Source organism: Pelmatolapia mariae, linkage group LG8 (assembly GCF_036321145.2).
Source record: "Pelmatolapia mariae isolate MD_Pm_ZW linkage group LG8, Pm_UMD_F_2, whole genome shotgun sequence".
NCBI lineage: Eukaryota > Metazoa > Chordata > Actinopteri > Cichliformes > Cichlidae > Pelmatolapia > Pelmatolapia mariae.
The window spans coordinates 19,433,254-19,447,255 of NC_086234.1; the positions used below are offsets into that span (position 1 = coordinate 19,433,254).

Here is a 14,002-nt window from a genome sequence, read left to right on the forward strand (position 1 = left end):
CCCTGTGAGCAAGCATTTTGGCAACAGCAGGGAGGAAAAACTCCCTTTTAACAGGAAGAAGCCAGGCAGAACCAGGATCAGGGAGGGGCGGCCATTGAAAAAAATACTTAAACCTTCAGCAGCCCAGTGTAAAAACTTGGACAACAAACACATTTTTTTTCCCCAAGTCTTTCAATTTATTTCACCTAAATTTAAATAATTTTCTCATTTTTTCTAAACTAAGTTCTAACAAAGAAGTAAAAATCTACGCTTTAGAGTGACAAAATAGTTATATAAATATTAAATACTAAGCAGATATATATTTTAACACTGAAATCCAATAAATGAGAAAATGTGGTATATGTATTTTTATTACACAATAGCTAATCTAGCAGTTTTCTTCTGTTGAAGAAAATGCAAAAAAACAAAAAACCATTAAATAAATTTACAGAGATCCAATCATCATCTTCGTTCTAATATATACAGCGCTCTGAAATTAAACACAAACCACAACAGCAGACTGTGATAGTGATCAATGACAGATCAGTGCGAAAGGTTAAGTGCCAAATGAGGTGAGACCGAGAACGTGGTGCAAAAACAAGTCAGTTTAACTCAAGTGTGCATGTATTGTTTGACATCTTACAGGCTACCGTGGCATACAAAAAAAAGAAAACAAAGAAAATCTGACAGTGAGGTCAGTTAAATCATTACGATTGTTACACAATGACTTTAAAAAAATGTAACAACATGGCACAAGGCAAGCTGTGATATTAGAATCAGTATACTGAATCCGATGACGCTCGACTCTATACAATGGTTAAGACAAATGAGACGCGCTCGACTTGTGCACTGAAACAATACTTTCAGCATATTGCTTAAAACGTTACGACCCGCACACTAGCTGAGGTGATTCATCAAGCAGCCGACTTGTCGCTTGTCAACACGGCCCTCCTTAGGCTACAAGTGTCGTCTACACATGTGCAAATATAAATCTGAAAACCACAAACTGCAAACAGACGACCGCAGTGAGGAGGAAACTGTCTGCACAAACTAAAAGCCCTAAGTCTGATGCTTCATCCGTGCGATTACAGTGTATTCTCTACTGATAAGCTGTATGAGGCATTTAAGTAGCAGTCTGTCAGGAAGGCAGGGCGTTCGAGGTATTTCATGCTTTCATGACCAGTGCCAAACAAAAAGAAAAAAAAACTGTTAGAAAAACAAATCCTGCATGTCTACTTTTGATAGACGTCTAAATTTTAAGAAAAAACCCCCAACAAAAACGAAACAGGCACATTAAACAACTTGACCAAGAATAATAAAAAAAATAAAATAATTGCACATCTTGCAACAATAACAGGTTTATGAACAGTAAATATGAAACCGGTTTTTCACTATAAATAAAGCTCTGGTAAGTTTGTATTTTAATAATTGTGCTTAGTAGAAATGAGGCATTATGGCTGCGGACAGACAGGCGAAAAAAAAGGAAAAATAAAATATCCCTGCAGCAGAGGGATCCAGTCTCATTCATATAAAGTGGTGGGCAATATTTCTGGTATGTTTAGGTCTTCTTGTTCCTTTAGAGGTGATGCGTTATACTGCCCCAAGAGGGGTGGGTGGGTGTGGGGGGGTGGGGGTAACTGAATGGTTTGATGAGGATAAAAATGATAGTGTCAGGGCTCTCACTTTAGGACCTTGGGCAATCATGTTGGTTTCTCCTTTAATTTGTTGCCTGTTTCCATAAGCATGGGTGCAATGCTAGTGCTGACTGTTTTAATGAAAGTTTAACTAGAACTGAGGAGATCCAGGTCCAAAGATACATTAAACATATTTACAATTAAATTAAATTTACCATTAGAAAAAGAAAAAAAACATTTACAGTATAACGCTCAGTGAGAGGAGGTTTGTTAACATCAAACTGCTACAATCAATGTACGTTTTAGGCACTGGCACTGAAACGTGACTGATGCTTTTCAAAGATGAAAGAAAAAAAAAAACACAACCCAAAAGCAACTATGCTCAGTTTGAGAACAGATTTTCTAGAATGTATTACACATCAGGTACGTTCCTTTTAAAGGTTAACCCTGAGTGCTAACAATAACACACCATCCTTGGCTCGCTCGGTCCTGCCTGTTCTGAAAATTAATGAGTAACCAATCGACTGATGAGAAATCCCTCAAAGGCTACATGAGTTTTAGAAGACAGCTTTTACAACATTCAGAAAGTTTTTCCTAATAAAATATGCAAATAAAAATAAGAATAAATTAATAAATACATCCATTTTAGCATACGATGTCACTCGACGTGAATGTGAATATTGAATATTATTAGCAGTACGACTATTTATTTCGTAATATGGTTTCAGTTAATCACTTTGACCTTTCAACACACCCAGAGGTATTTGACTTAAAATTAACCGGCCTGCCCGATATGAGGAAGGCGAGCAGTCCCTCAACACTGATGGCAGAGCTAACAAAAAGATTCAGAGTTATATACAGTTTGTATATTTAGTTTCCTAGGGAACTCACAGAGGCACTGAACACAATTATACATAGCGAGAGTTATAACAGTACTGTTGTACAAAAATGTGTCATCAGCTTTATGTTCTTACATGAACCTTCTCTGTTCACTTTGGTTGGCTGGTTCATCATTGAGGAATGAGCGAATACTAATGTTTTCATCACCTGCCCGGTTTTAAGGGATCCCGTGTATCCATGGGAAACATTCAGGTCTTATTAAAAGCTGACTAACAATCCCTCTGGAGATGTCCCATTGATGTCACCATCTGTTTTTTTGTTTGTTTTTTTGGAGGTAAGACTGGAAGTCAGTGATGAAATGTGCGTATCTTCAAAGAAGCATCTGTTAGAACCAAGGAGCACTTTCTGAAAAAAAAGATACTGTTTTACAATTACTGATCGAGGGATAAATAACACAAGCATATGAGGACCATATGTCCTCTTCTTTTATATGCTATTTAGTACTTCTTTAAAGAAAAGACCCCATGTCTAGGTCCATAAATGCATTAGCATCCATGTTAAATGAGGAGTCGAAGGTCTGGGTGTTCTGGTGCATCTTCTGATGGTGCCGCAGGTTGGACTTGCTGGAAAAGCTCTTGTCGCACAGCAGGCAGGCAAAAGGCTTCTCTTTGGTGTGTATCCTTCGGTGACATATGAGCTGAGTGGACACCCGGAACGCCTTGCCACACTCCAGGCACTGGTAGCGCTTGGGCTCTGTGTGAATCCGTCGGTGGTTCTTCAGGGCCATCAGGTTGGTGAACTCCTTCTGGCACACTGAGCAGAAGAAGGAGCCTGTCTTGTGGCTGTTCTTGTGGTTGAGGAGGGAGCCGGCGTGACGGTAAGTACGCCCACAGTGCTCGCAGACGTGGCTCTTCTCCTCTGTCGCAGAAGTGTCGTTGTTCTTCTCTGAATTATGAATGCTTCCTGGAATATGGGACAAAGGTGGAGGAACTTCACTGTGTATCCCTCCCATTCCCATGGACTGACTGACTCCTGAGTCCCAGCAGAGGTTGTTATCTATAGCGTCATCCTGGTCTTGTTGGTAGTGGTCCTGAGCCACGTGGTGCATGTTATGGTGCTCCTGATAGCTGGCTGCGTCGGGAAAGCTCTGCTGGCACAAGCTGCAGACCACAACCTGGTCCTTTGAGTGCACCTCCATGTGGCTCTGTAGGTGGGTGACCAGACAGAAGGTCTTGCCACACTCGGGGCAGCAGTGACGCCTCATCTGGGAGTGTATCTGCAGAGTGACGGGATCGGGAAATGTTTGGAGACACAAGGTGCAGTGGTGGAGGCTTTCGGAGTGTGTCTTTTTATGATTGAGAAGGGAGCCCGCATGGCGATAGGAGCGCCCACACAAGTCACACCTGCGGCAAGAAATAATTAAAAATTAAAAAACAACAACAGGACACTGCAACTCAAAATACGTTAACCAACAGTGAATGATTTATAAAACTATTTGTGACATTATACTTAATGTTCGGTACATTGCAGAATCAAACTAGAATTACTGTCTCATAACTGCATACCTTTATTAACCAGCAAGTTATAGCCGAAACCCACAGGCAGCAGTTTTTGTATTTTTCACACAAAAAGCTCAGTGCTCAGCTTTTTTTCCCCTCTCCCACTGGTCTCACCGTACTTTCAGTCCAAAACTTTTCAAACATCACATAAATCAACTTTAACCTTGATGCACACTCAATCATCCAGGTAAGGAAATCCCCAAAAGTTGATTCTGTTGATTTGGACGTAGCATTTTCAGTGTGAGAAATGTTTTGTCAGTCATCAAAGTGGCTTCTTCAGTCTCAGCTGACTGCAGGTTTCCCCAACCTTTTTAAACAGGACATTTGCATAATGACTGAAATCACCCCCACAGATACAGCGGCCAGGGAAGCAGAAGAACATCATATCAAGGAGGCCCTGAATAAATGTGGTAAGCCACCTAAAGTATTCTCCAGGCGATCCAGGAGAGATCAGCTGCTGCCTAAACAAACACCCTTAGTGATCCCTTATGTGTCAGGAGTATCTGAACAGCTTAGATGCATTTTCTCTAAACACCGCGTCTCTGTGGCTTTTAAACCCCAAAACACGCTGTGCCAAAAAAAAAATAAATTGGTCCATCTCAAGGATCGGGTCCCCTGACACAAACAGAATAATGTAGTGCATGCTGTTAAGTGTCAGGAGGGTTGCTGTGATCCATTCCTCATCAGGGAAACCAAACAACCTCTGACCTTGGATGGCACATCACAGAAGAGCTAACTCATCAGGCAAGCACTCTGCCATCTATTAACACCTATAGGCCAGTGGCCACTCTTTCAACGATGGGGGACAGGGAGGAACTCTGGTTTGAGCGAGGAGTCAAGGAGGCCATTTATGTGAAAAGGGAAGACCATCTCTAAATCGAGGAGGAGGCATAAGGGAACATCTTTCACCATTTCGCAATGCTTTGATTGCAGCCATTCCCCAACTCTGTGAACGGTACTCACGGCCATAGATCAAAGAGTGTTTGAGAGGAGTGTTGTGACAATAAGGTCACTGATGCTTTCAAAAAACAAACAAACAAACCAACCCAAAAAAGAGATTGTCCAGCCTTAACCTTTTGAATATGAACATTTATCAATTTATCATTTTAAACATTTTTGTATATTTCTGATCATAATTATTGAAAGAATTCTCTAGTTGTAGCTAAACAAGGTCACAATGACATCTGACCTCCAAATTATTACCACTTCATCCTCACATTCAAACTCAAATGATATCAGGTTAACAAGAATGGGATAGAAGGTTTTACAATTAAATGTATGCACAACTTTAAAACAAAATGCTTTTAACCATGGCTGCTGTTAGCACTCATACTTAAAAATGAAGCTGTCAGTACTCTCTAGCAAAATATGTTGCAGTGATGTTGTTTCTTATGCAAACACAAGTTGCTTAATCCATATGCATGAAAAAAATCCCAGCTTTGTCTGCGTCAGTTTAGCAGGGGATAACGTATCAGTCTGGCCAAAGTCAGGCTTTATCAAAATGACACACACACACACACACAAAAAAAATCAACAAGTGAAAGAATTAGAAAACCACTCCAATAATAATTAATAGAAAAGACTTACATGAAACACTTGTCTCCTCTCTCTGACTGCTGGACTCCAGATCCTGCGTTCTCCTGACCTCTGCGGCAGCGATGCCTCTTCAAGCCAGACCTGCCCTGGAAGCTTTTCCCACATGAAGAGCAGCTAAAGTGATTCACCGCCCGATTGTGGACCCTCTGGTGATTGTGCAGAATGCTGGCGAGACGGAAGGCCTTTCCACATGTGAGACACACGTATTTCTTCTTTTGCGTGTGGATGCGTGTGTGATTGCGCAAAGCCATGGGGTTAGTGAAGGGCTTAGAACAGAAGTTGCAACAGTAGTGCCCTGTCTTGTGGGTATTTTTGTGATTCAACAGTGAGCCTGCATGGCGATAGCTGCGATTACATATGTTGCACCTGAAAGGTCGCTCCTCTTTATTTGGAGACGTATTTAAATCTGCTTCCCTGCTACCCGAAGGTTGATCACAGGTGTGGGCTGCCAGCTGGTCTGCAGAGAAAAAGGCCTGCTTACATTCCTTACACTTAAAGGCTTTAGATTTTAGGCCCCTTCTGACTCCAGACCTATCTTTTCTGAGGTCTCCACAGACATGAGCTAAAAGCTGCTTCCTTCCTCTAAAGCCCTTTCCACAGTTTTGGCAAGAGTGCCTTTTATATGCAAAGTGGGTGCGTAAGTGGTTCTTCATTGCTAGCTGGTTGGTGTAAGTGTTGTTGCAAACAGAGCAGCAATATTGACCTGTTTTATGAGAGTTTCTATGGTTAACCAAACTTCCTGCATGGCGATACGTGCGACCACACTGGTCACAGGCAAAAGGTCGTCGGTCACCTGCATCCTCCGATTTCACTGACATCTCCGACTTTGTCTGCGTTTCTCTTTCTTCAGTTGGCTCCTTGCAGCGCAGAGTAGAATTACAATCCTGATTGGCATTTGAAGCTAAGGGCTGCATTCCTCCATCTGACCTGGTCCCATTCATCTGCATAAGGGCCTGGATCTGGCTGTTGAGTTCCTGGATTTTGGCTTGGTTCTCTTTGTGCCTTCTCAGGTGATTCAGTAGCTGCTTCTGAATTTTGAAAGCTTTCCCACACTCATGACAAGTATGCCTAAGGGAGGAGACAAGGGTTATAGTTAATTCTGTTTGAAAAACTTGGCACAATTCTCCACAACAAGTAAAGCCACAATGACAGAACACTTTGACACTGTGACAGACAAAAACACAAATCAGACCCTACAGGCAATGCTTTGTTTTTAATCACTTCTTTCCAACAAGCACAGATCATCTATAATATTAATTAATAGTATTAATAGTGTGCATTCATGGCAAACTAACCTCTTAATATCAAAGTGGGATCTCTGATGATTTTTAAGGGCCAGCAGGTTGTAGAAGCGTTTCTGGCAGACAAGACATCTGAAGACACCTGTTTTGTGTGACTTTTTGTGGTTGAGGAGGGAGCCAGCGTGCCTGTATGACCGGCCACACTGATCACACTTGTATTGACGTTTCTCAGTATTGACCATGTCTTTGTCAGCACCCGTGTCTTGGTGCTGGACAACCTTGTTTACTTTCACTTCCTCCTTGCTGTCCACTAACTCCTGTTTCCTCTCAGCTGTGCAGTTGTGGTTCTCAAGATGATGGTAGCTGGTGCAAAAGATGCCACAGCTTCCACAGATGATGTTTTGCGCTTCCTCCTTGCTTTCAGAAACATCATTATTAATGCGGAAAGGTTTAACATTATCTACCTGGTCCTGATTGTGCACAAGCTGATGAGCAATCAAGTCTTGCTGATTGGCAAAACTTTCCCCACATGTACTACAGATCATCATTTCTCCTGACTCCTCATCTTTCAAATCTTCATGAGAGGATGTGGAAGAAGGACCTGAGCTTGTAGGAGTGCCGTGGGATTGTGTGTGCCCTCGGAGATGGCTCCTGAGAGCCCTCATGGTTGTGTAGTTGTTGCCACATATGGAGCACTGATAAAGGTCACCATCATCTTCCTCATCTGTGTTAACATCTTCTTGGCCACTGTTCAGCCGTTCACTTCTAACATTTTCTTGGAAATTTTGGTTGTGGCTAGCATTCAGACCCTGGAACTCAACATTAATTCCTGGATTTCCAACTTCACAATGGCCATTACTGACCTGGAAGTTTAAACTGTTGTGATAGTCACCATTAGTAGTGTTATGTTGCTGATGCAGCAATGGGCAGCTGTGAGACTTAATCCCTGCAATATCTGCAAATGTCTCACCACAGTCTGCACACATGTGCCTCTGCATCAGGTGTTCATTGTGAGGTAGATGCACAGTCATATCCTGGGAGAAGTCCTGATTAAACTGCTCGTGGTACAGTGCTCCATTCCTGCCATCAATTCCATTCTCCTGATCCATACAAAGCACAGGATGAGCACTGTTCTCTTCTTCATCCTGGGAGGAGAAGCAGCCCTGCTGGTTATCCAAAGTCAGAGGCTCTGAGGAGAGCCAGTCTCCCTCAGCACTGAGGTTAAAAGAAGACGGCTGAGCTTTGTGGAGGCGAAGATGACTTTTGAGGGCTGCCAGGTGAGGGTAATTCTTCCTGCAGATGGAACACTGGTAAATCCCAACCTGATGTGACCTTTTGTGGTTGATGAGGCTCCCAGAGTGCCGGTAGCTTTTACCGCAGATCTGACACTTGAAGGGACGCTCATCAGAATCTACAGTTGAAGTCTCTTCAATTTCAGGTGCATTGCAATTATTTTGTGTGGGCATCAGGGTAGGACTGAGAGTGTTTGTGTCCATGATTGGGGGATCTCCCTGAGTGCTATTGAACGATGGGGTTTGATTACTGGAGCAGTCAGAGTACATGTGAGCGTTACTTCTAACCTTCTCTTGTGTATCAAAGTCTCCATGACTATCCATTGATGACACTGGAGGAATATTGTTTACAGGAGAAGCATAAAAGTTGGACTCGGGTGAAGCAATACTGTTTTCATATGATACACTGTGGCTCTCTGACAATGGATCTTGAAGACCAAATGACAGAGATGAAGAGTTATGCATTTGGATGTGTTCCTGGAACTCCTCATTGTTTGGGAAAAGTACCTGACATAAATGACAAAAGTTTACTGGAGCATCTTGGCTCTGAGGTGAAAACTGGTCAAGAAGTGTGCCTGCGTATGACCCACCTGTCGAAGTGAGTTCAGTCCCGCTTCTCGCCTTGTGTGTTCGCTGATGGCTGTAAAGGGCAGCCATGTTATTGAACAGTTTGAAACATACTGTGCACTCAAACGTTCCCACTTGGTGAGTCTTTTTATGGTTGGTCAGGCTTCGATGGTGTATGTATGACTTGTCACATAAATCACACCTGAATGGTCGATTTACTGCATCCTCTGAGGTCTCCGATTGTACATTATAAACAATCTCAGCCTTGTCCTCAGATGGGCCATTTACTGTGGAAATCCCAACGCTGGCCAAGTGCTCACTAAGATGATGTGGGTGATCGTTTTCAAGTTCATGTCTGTTTTTATATGAGGAATATTCCGTGTCCACCTTCCGATATGACTGCTCTTTTGCTTGTCTGGCAAGATGAACTCTCTGATGTGTAGCCAGCTGCGTTGCCAGGCGAAAAGCTTTTCCACATTCCGCACAGGAATACTTTTTAAGGGAAGTGTGGCTCCGGAGATGACTCTTCAGGGCCGAGGCATTAGAGTTTTCTTTTCCACATATATTACACTGAAAAGAACCTACTTCGTGAGTCTTTTTGTGGTTAGTTAGGCTACCAGCATGCCTATAACCACGTCCACATTCATCACATTTAAACTTGCGTTCTTCATCTCGCTCCTGATGGCACTCCATATGTTCGACTAGACTGGGCATACTGGGACACACCATACCACACTGTTTGCAAGGAAAACCTGTTGTCCTGCCATGGTCTTGCAAAGCCATCACAAGATATGGACTGAATTAAGTGTGCCAGACACAAAATAGGGCGGAAATGCATTAGATGCCTTTCTTATCCATATAAAAAGAAGGCGGTTCTTTATAATATGATGCAAGGACTCTCTATGGGATATAGCCACAGAAATATGTCAAAAACAGGTCCCATCAGATCACTGGAGTGAGTTGAATTTGAAGAATCCAGACAAATGGAGCTGTGGAGAACAGAAACAGTATTAGTTTTATAAAGCACGTCAAACTAGACACTTTAATAGTAATGAGTTATCTGCGGCGTCCTAAACTCATACAAATGAAAAGTACAAACTTTTAGATAACTATATTACAGAGTTAATGTGTTACCACCAGTAGTCAACATGCATGAGGGAAGACGTAATAGCGGAGTGTAAACAGTCTGACAGGTTTTGCTATACCTCTGCACCATCAGGCTAACTGAACTAGCTATGTCAATACACCAGGAAAACAACGCCTGTCAATGCAAATATACTGACACTGTAAATCCGCATCACTCTCCACATCATGATCAAAACCGGAACGGATTATGCACGCTCTCATTGAGTTTTTAGTAAGAGGAAGCAACTTAAATATTAATGGTTTAAAAATGCAGTGAGCTAACATTAGCGGAGTATGAGCTAGCATCATCTTGGCTAGCTAAACAAACATTGCACCCACTGCAGCAAAAAGCGTTTTTAAACGCGAAACTCCAAAGGCCAGCGACTGCACGGAGTTTAATACCTGCGGGAGTAGTTATTCCAAGCGAGCCCCAAAGACATATATTCACTCGCTTTTTTAAAAAATTTCACTTTTATGTAAAGGGCAGCCCCCCTTTTTCCAATTGTCTTTTTTCTTCCATCCCCATTTCCACATTGCGCTTGTTGCTAGGAAACAGGAAATGTGCAACACAGAAATAATTCCCTCTCAAAAGTAACTCTACTAGCTCAAGATGCAGCAGCTAATCGATAAAACCGATAAAATAAAAATATAATAAGTTGTTTTTAAGCAAATACAAAGCAGGAGGTGAATGTTCATTTTTAGTTCATTCTCAAAATATCTTACATAATCCGCCCCAAAACATACTGGTTAGCTAAAATAGCTAGATTTGCATTTAAGTTGAGCAGTTGGGCAAGCATCTTTCCATTTTAACACACAAATGTCAAACTTTATTGGGACTATAGTATCTTACCAGAGGGCTTATAGTACATTTATGATGTATGTTATATTAAAATTTTATAATTAAACGTATTACACGCTTGGCCAAGAGCTGTCGTCATCATGGTCCTAGAGCCGTCCGCTCTCGCACAGCCAGTCAACGGCAGTCACCGTGTCTCACAGTAAACGAAGCCCTTTACCGAACGGCGATTAATGCCCTGATTCCGGTAAGATCGACTTTGGTTTTTCTAATACACGCAAACAACTAACTTAGCTAAATACATGCTGTACATGTACAGTAATGATGATGATGATGGCACTGTGGAGTGAATCGGTACAGCCGGTCCTAAAGCCAGCCATTTTGAGTTAGTGAAAATATCTAGCAAGCTAAAGCTAGCGAAGGGGTATACGTACATAACACGCCCGGACTGTTCGTAGTACCATCACCCTAAGCTGTGATCTCTGGTGTTTTTCTCTGGTCGTGCACATGCCACTTGTTCATCTTCATGCACTATGATCTCTGACATTACCTCGCCAACTTCCTTTGGCATTAAAGCGGCTAGCTTATTGTCCCTGAGGTCCTAATGCCAGCCATTTTGTTATTAACTGCACACCCACATATTTCTTTTATTATCTGACTGATTATTTCTTATCCCTCAAAACCCACTTTCATTAAAGTTGTGCTCTTCAAATCCATAAAAGTCATAGGACTTAACACCCTCATGTCTGTGGAAGAATTTCTATCCCAAGCTGCCAATAGTGTGTCTTTATTTTTTACATTGTTATTAAACGGTACATTTTTTTCCCCATCATCTTTTTTTGTAGATGTAAAGATGGCCTCTGCTCAGCCTGCAAGTCCACCTCTTGCTGCGGAGTACACCCCTCCTGTGCAGGATGAAGAGGGCCAACAAGAGGAAGAGGTGGAGAGGGATCAGCCTGCAAAAAAACGTGGCAGAGGCAGGCCTCCGAAAGCCAAACCCCTTTTCAAATGCACTGCGTGCACAGAGGCCTTTAAGAGTCTGTCAGCTCTGCAGAGCCACAAGCAGTCGGCACATGTGAAGGAGCGGCAGCAGCACCCATGTCCCGAGTGTGCCAAAACATTCTCGAGCAAGGCTCAGCTCTCAAAGCACGAGCGCACTCACTCAGCCCAGCGCCCCTTCCAGTGTCCCAGCTGTCACAAAGCTTACAAGACGCCCACAGAGCTGCGTAACCACAGCCGCTCTCACACTGGGGAGAAACCTTTTGTATGCACAGAATGTGGCAAGGCCTTCATGCAGGCGATATGCCTCAGGATCCATATGACACAGCACAGTGGAGAGCGCCCGTACTCCTGCCGTCAGTGCTCTAAGAGCTACCCAACCCTGTCCAAACTGAAGGTGCACATGCGCTCTCACACGGGAGAGAAGCCATACTTGTGTGCCGAGTGTGGGAAGAGCTTTGCTGACCCCTCAGTGTTCCGAAAGCACAGAAGGAACCACCAGGGCCATCGACCGTATGCTTGCGACGAATGCGGCAAAACGTACACTGAGCTGAAGGACCTCAAAAACCACGAGCGTTCCCACACTGGGGAAAAACCCTACCTGTGTTCGGACTGCGGCAAGGCTTTCTCCCGCTCCTCCTCCCTGGCCTGCCATCAGCGCATCCACTCGCAGAATAAACCCTATAAGTGCGAGCAATGCACTAAAGGCTTCACCCAGCTTTCTTCCTATCAGTCCCATCTCCGCACTCACTCTGGTGAGAAGCCGTTCCTCTGCCCACAGTGCGGCAAGATGTTTTCAGACCCCTCCAGCTTCCGTCGCCACCAGCGAGCCCACATGGGATTCAAGCCCTACCCCTGCGATAAATGCTCTAAGAGGTTCCGGCAGCCGGCCGACCTGGCCGTACACGAACGCGTTCACTCTGGAGAGCGCCCGTACAAATGCCAGAGCTGCGACAAGGCCTTCGTAGCTTCCTGGGATCTGCGGCGCCACATGCTTGTCCACACAGGTCTGAAGCCATTTATGTGCACAGAGTGCGACAAGTCATTTGCCGAGCGCTCCAGCCTCAACAAGCACCGGCGTGTGCACTCTGGAGAGAGGCCTTTCAAATGCGAGGAGTGTTTGAAGTCATTTGTGGTGTCCTCAAGCCTGCGCAAACACGAAAGAACTCACCTCGCTGAGCAGTCTGAGCAACAGCAGCAGCAGCAGGAGACAGAGGCTGGGTCACCCTCAGGCTTCACTGCCCACACAACTCTCCCTCAGTTCTCTTGTACTCACTGTGATGCTACATTTGGTACCTGGGAAGAAGTTCAGACCCATGAAAACCTTCACCCCATTGACTCTACCCAGTCCTCCGTTGCCAAAATTGTGTCGCTGGGCTCGCACATCTGTAAAACCTGCCACGAGGAGTTTGCACAGCTTGCAGACTTGCAGGAGCACGAAAAGCAGCATCCCAAGTCGAGGCCGCACGTCTGTGACAGCTGCGGCAAGGGTTTCCTCAACAAATCGGGACTGCGCAAGCACCAGAAGATCCACTCCAACAGCAAACCCCACAGCTGTCCCCACTGCGGCAAAGCCTTCCTGTTCGCCGCGTACCTTCGCAAGCACTTACGGACTCACGCGGACGCCGCGCCGGTTGCCACGCAGCTCGCCGACATAAACATCATTCACACAGACCCCCTGCCTTCTCCTCCGACCCCCGGTGAGGTTTCTCCCTCGTCGGTCGAGCCCGGCACCATGTCGCTGACTGTCCCGACCGTGACTGTCCCCGTCACCGCTTTTCAGTCTCTTCGAGAGTACTTAGTCAAAGAAGAGGGGATTTAAGCTTCTCTGTAATTTTAATACCACACATATTTACCCCGTGGCCTTAAAGCTGTTTTTTAGATGGGTCTGACTTTTCAAAATAACTTCCTTAAGAAACATTAGAAACACGTTATCCTTATGTAAACGGTCGACATTTGGTCTTTGTTTTGTATTGCTGCAGTATTTTTAAAAACAGTTGTATATGTGTATGTGTATTATATGTTAATGTATTAAAATATACAGTATACTGTACTATAAGTACCTTACTATAAAATTGTCGTATCTGTTGTAATCTCGTCATAAAAATCCACCATAAAGAAAACAAACGAAACCAACAATTAAATCCTTGGCTTTATGGCCGACATGTTTTTATAAAACATTTTTAATTGTTTTTTTGAATCTCTTCTGTCTGAACAATTTGTAACTGCTTCACTGTGTCGCTAAAATAACAATCTTTCAAGCTGCAAAAGGTCGCTGGCATTCAAAAATGCCAAGAGGAATCACATTTTTATGCCAATAAAAACGTGTGTGCAACAATCAGTAATAATCGGAGATTCATTTTGTGTTGTGTTC

The 14,002-nt window shown here is 43.7% G+C and overlaps 2 protein-coding genes across 3 annotated transcripts; one reads left to right on the forward strand and one right to left on the reverse strand.

Moving 5' to 3' along the window:
* Positions 1 to 170: 170 nt before the first annotated feature.
* Positions 171 to 11,134, reverse strand: znf646 (zinc finger protein 646). Of its 2 annotated transcripts, none has more exons than XM_063481419.1 (4): positions 11,064 to 11,134; positions 6,904 to 9,697; positions 5,600 to 6,676; positions 171 to 3,856 (listed from the first exon to the last, which is right to left on the reverse strand). In XM_063481419.1, the coding sequence occupies exons 2-4, from the start codon at positions 9,489 to 9,491 to the stop codon at positions 2,962 to 2,964; spliced, it is 4,560 nt and encodes a 1,519-aa protein (XP_063337489.1). In that variant the 5' UTR covers positions 9,492 to 9,697; positions 11,064 to 11,134; the 3' UTR covers positions 171 to 2,961. The 2 variants fall into 2 exon arrangements, with proteins under 2 accessions (XP_063337489.1, XP_063337488.1); XM_063481418.1 differs by lacking the exon at positions 11,064 to 11,134 and adding an exon at positions 10,236 to 10,352.
* On the forward strand, positions 10,780 to 13,960 carry znf668 (zinc finger protein 668). The gene is made up of 2 exons (XM_063481420.1): positions 10,780 to 10,876; positions 11,475 to 13,960. Exon 2 carries the CDS (start codon positions 11,483 to 11,485, stop codon positions 13,448 to 13,450), a length of 1,968 nt encoding a protein of 655 aa, XP_063337490.1. The 5' UTR covers positions 10,780 to 10,876; positions 11,475 to 11,482; the 3' UTR covers positions 13,451 to 13,960.
* The last annotated feature ends 42 nt before the right edge of the window (positions 13,961 to 14,002 follow it).

Bases quoted from the DNA above. Each gene is read 5' to 3' on its own strand.
- znf646 (XM_063481419.1), bottom strand. From the start codon at position 9,491: ATGGCTTTGCAAGACCATGGCAGGACAACAGGTTTTCCTTGCAAACAG. The intron at 6,677-6,903 runs GTTAGTTTGCCA...CTCCTCCCTTAG, and splicing joins TCCCACTTTGATATTAAGAG to GCATACTTGTCATGAGTGTG. The intron at 3,857-5,599 runs GTAAGTCTTTTC...TTCTTGCCGCAG, and splicing joins AGAGGAGACAAGTGTTTCAT to GTGTGACTTGTGTGGGCGCT.
- znf668 (XM_063481420.1), top strand. From the start codon at position 11,483: ATGGCCTCTGCTCAGCCTGCAAGTCCACCTCTTGCTGCGGAGTACACC.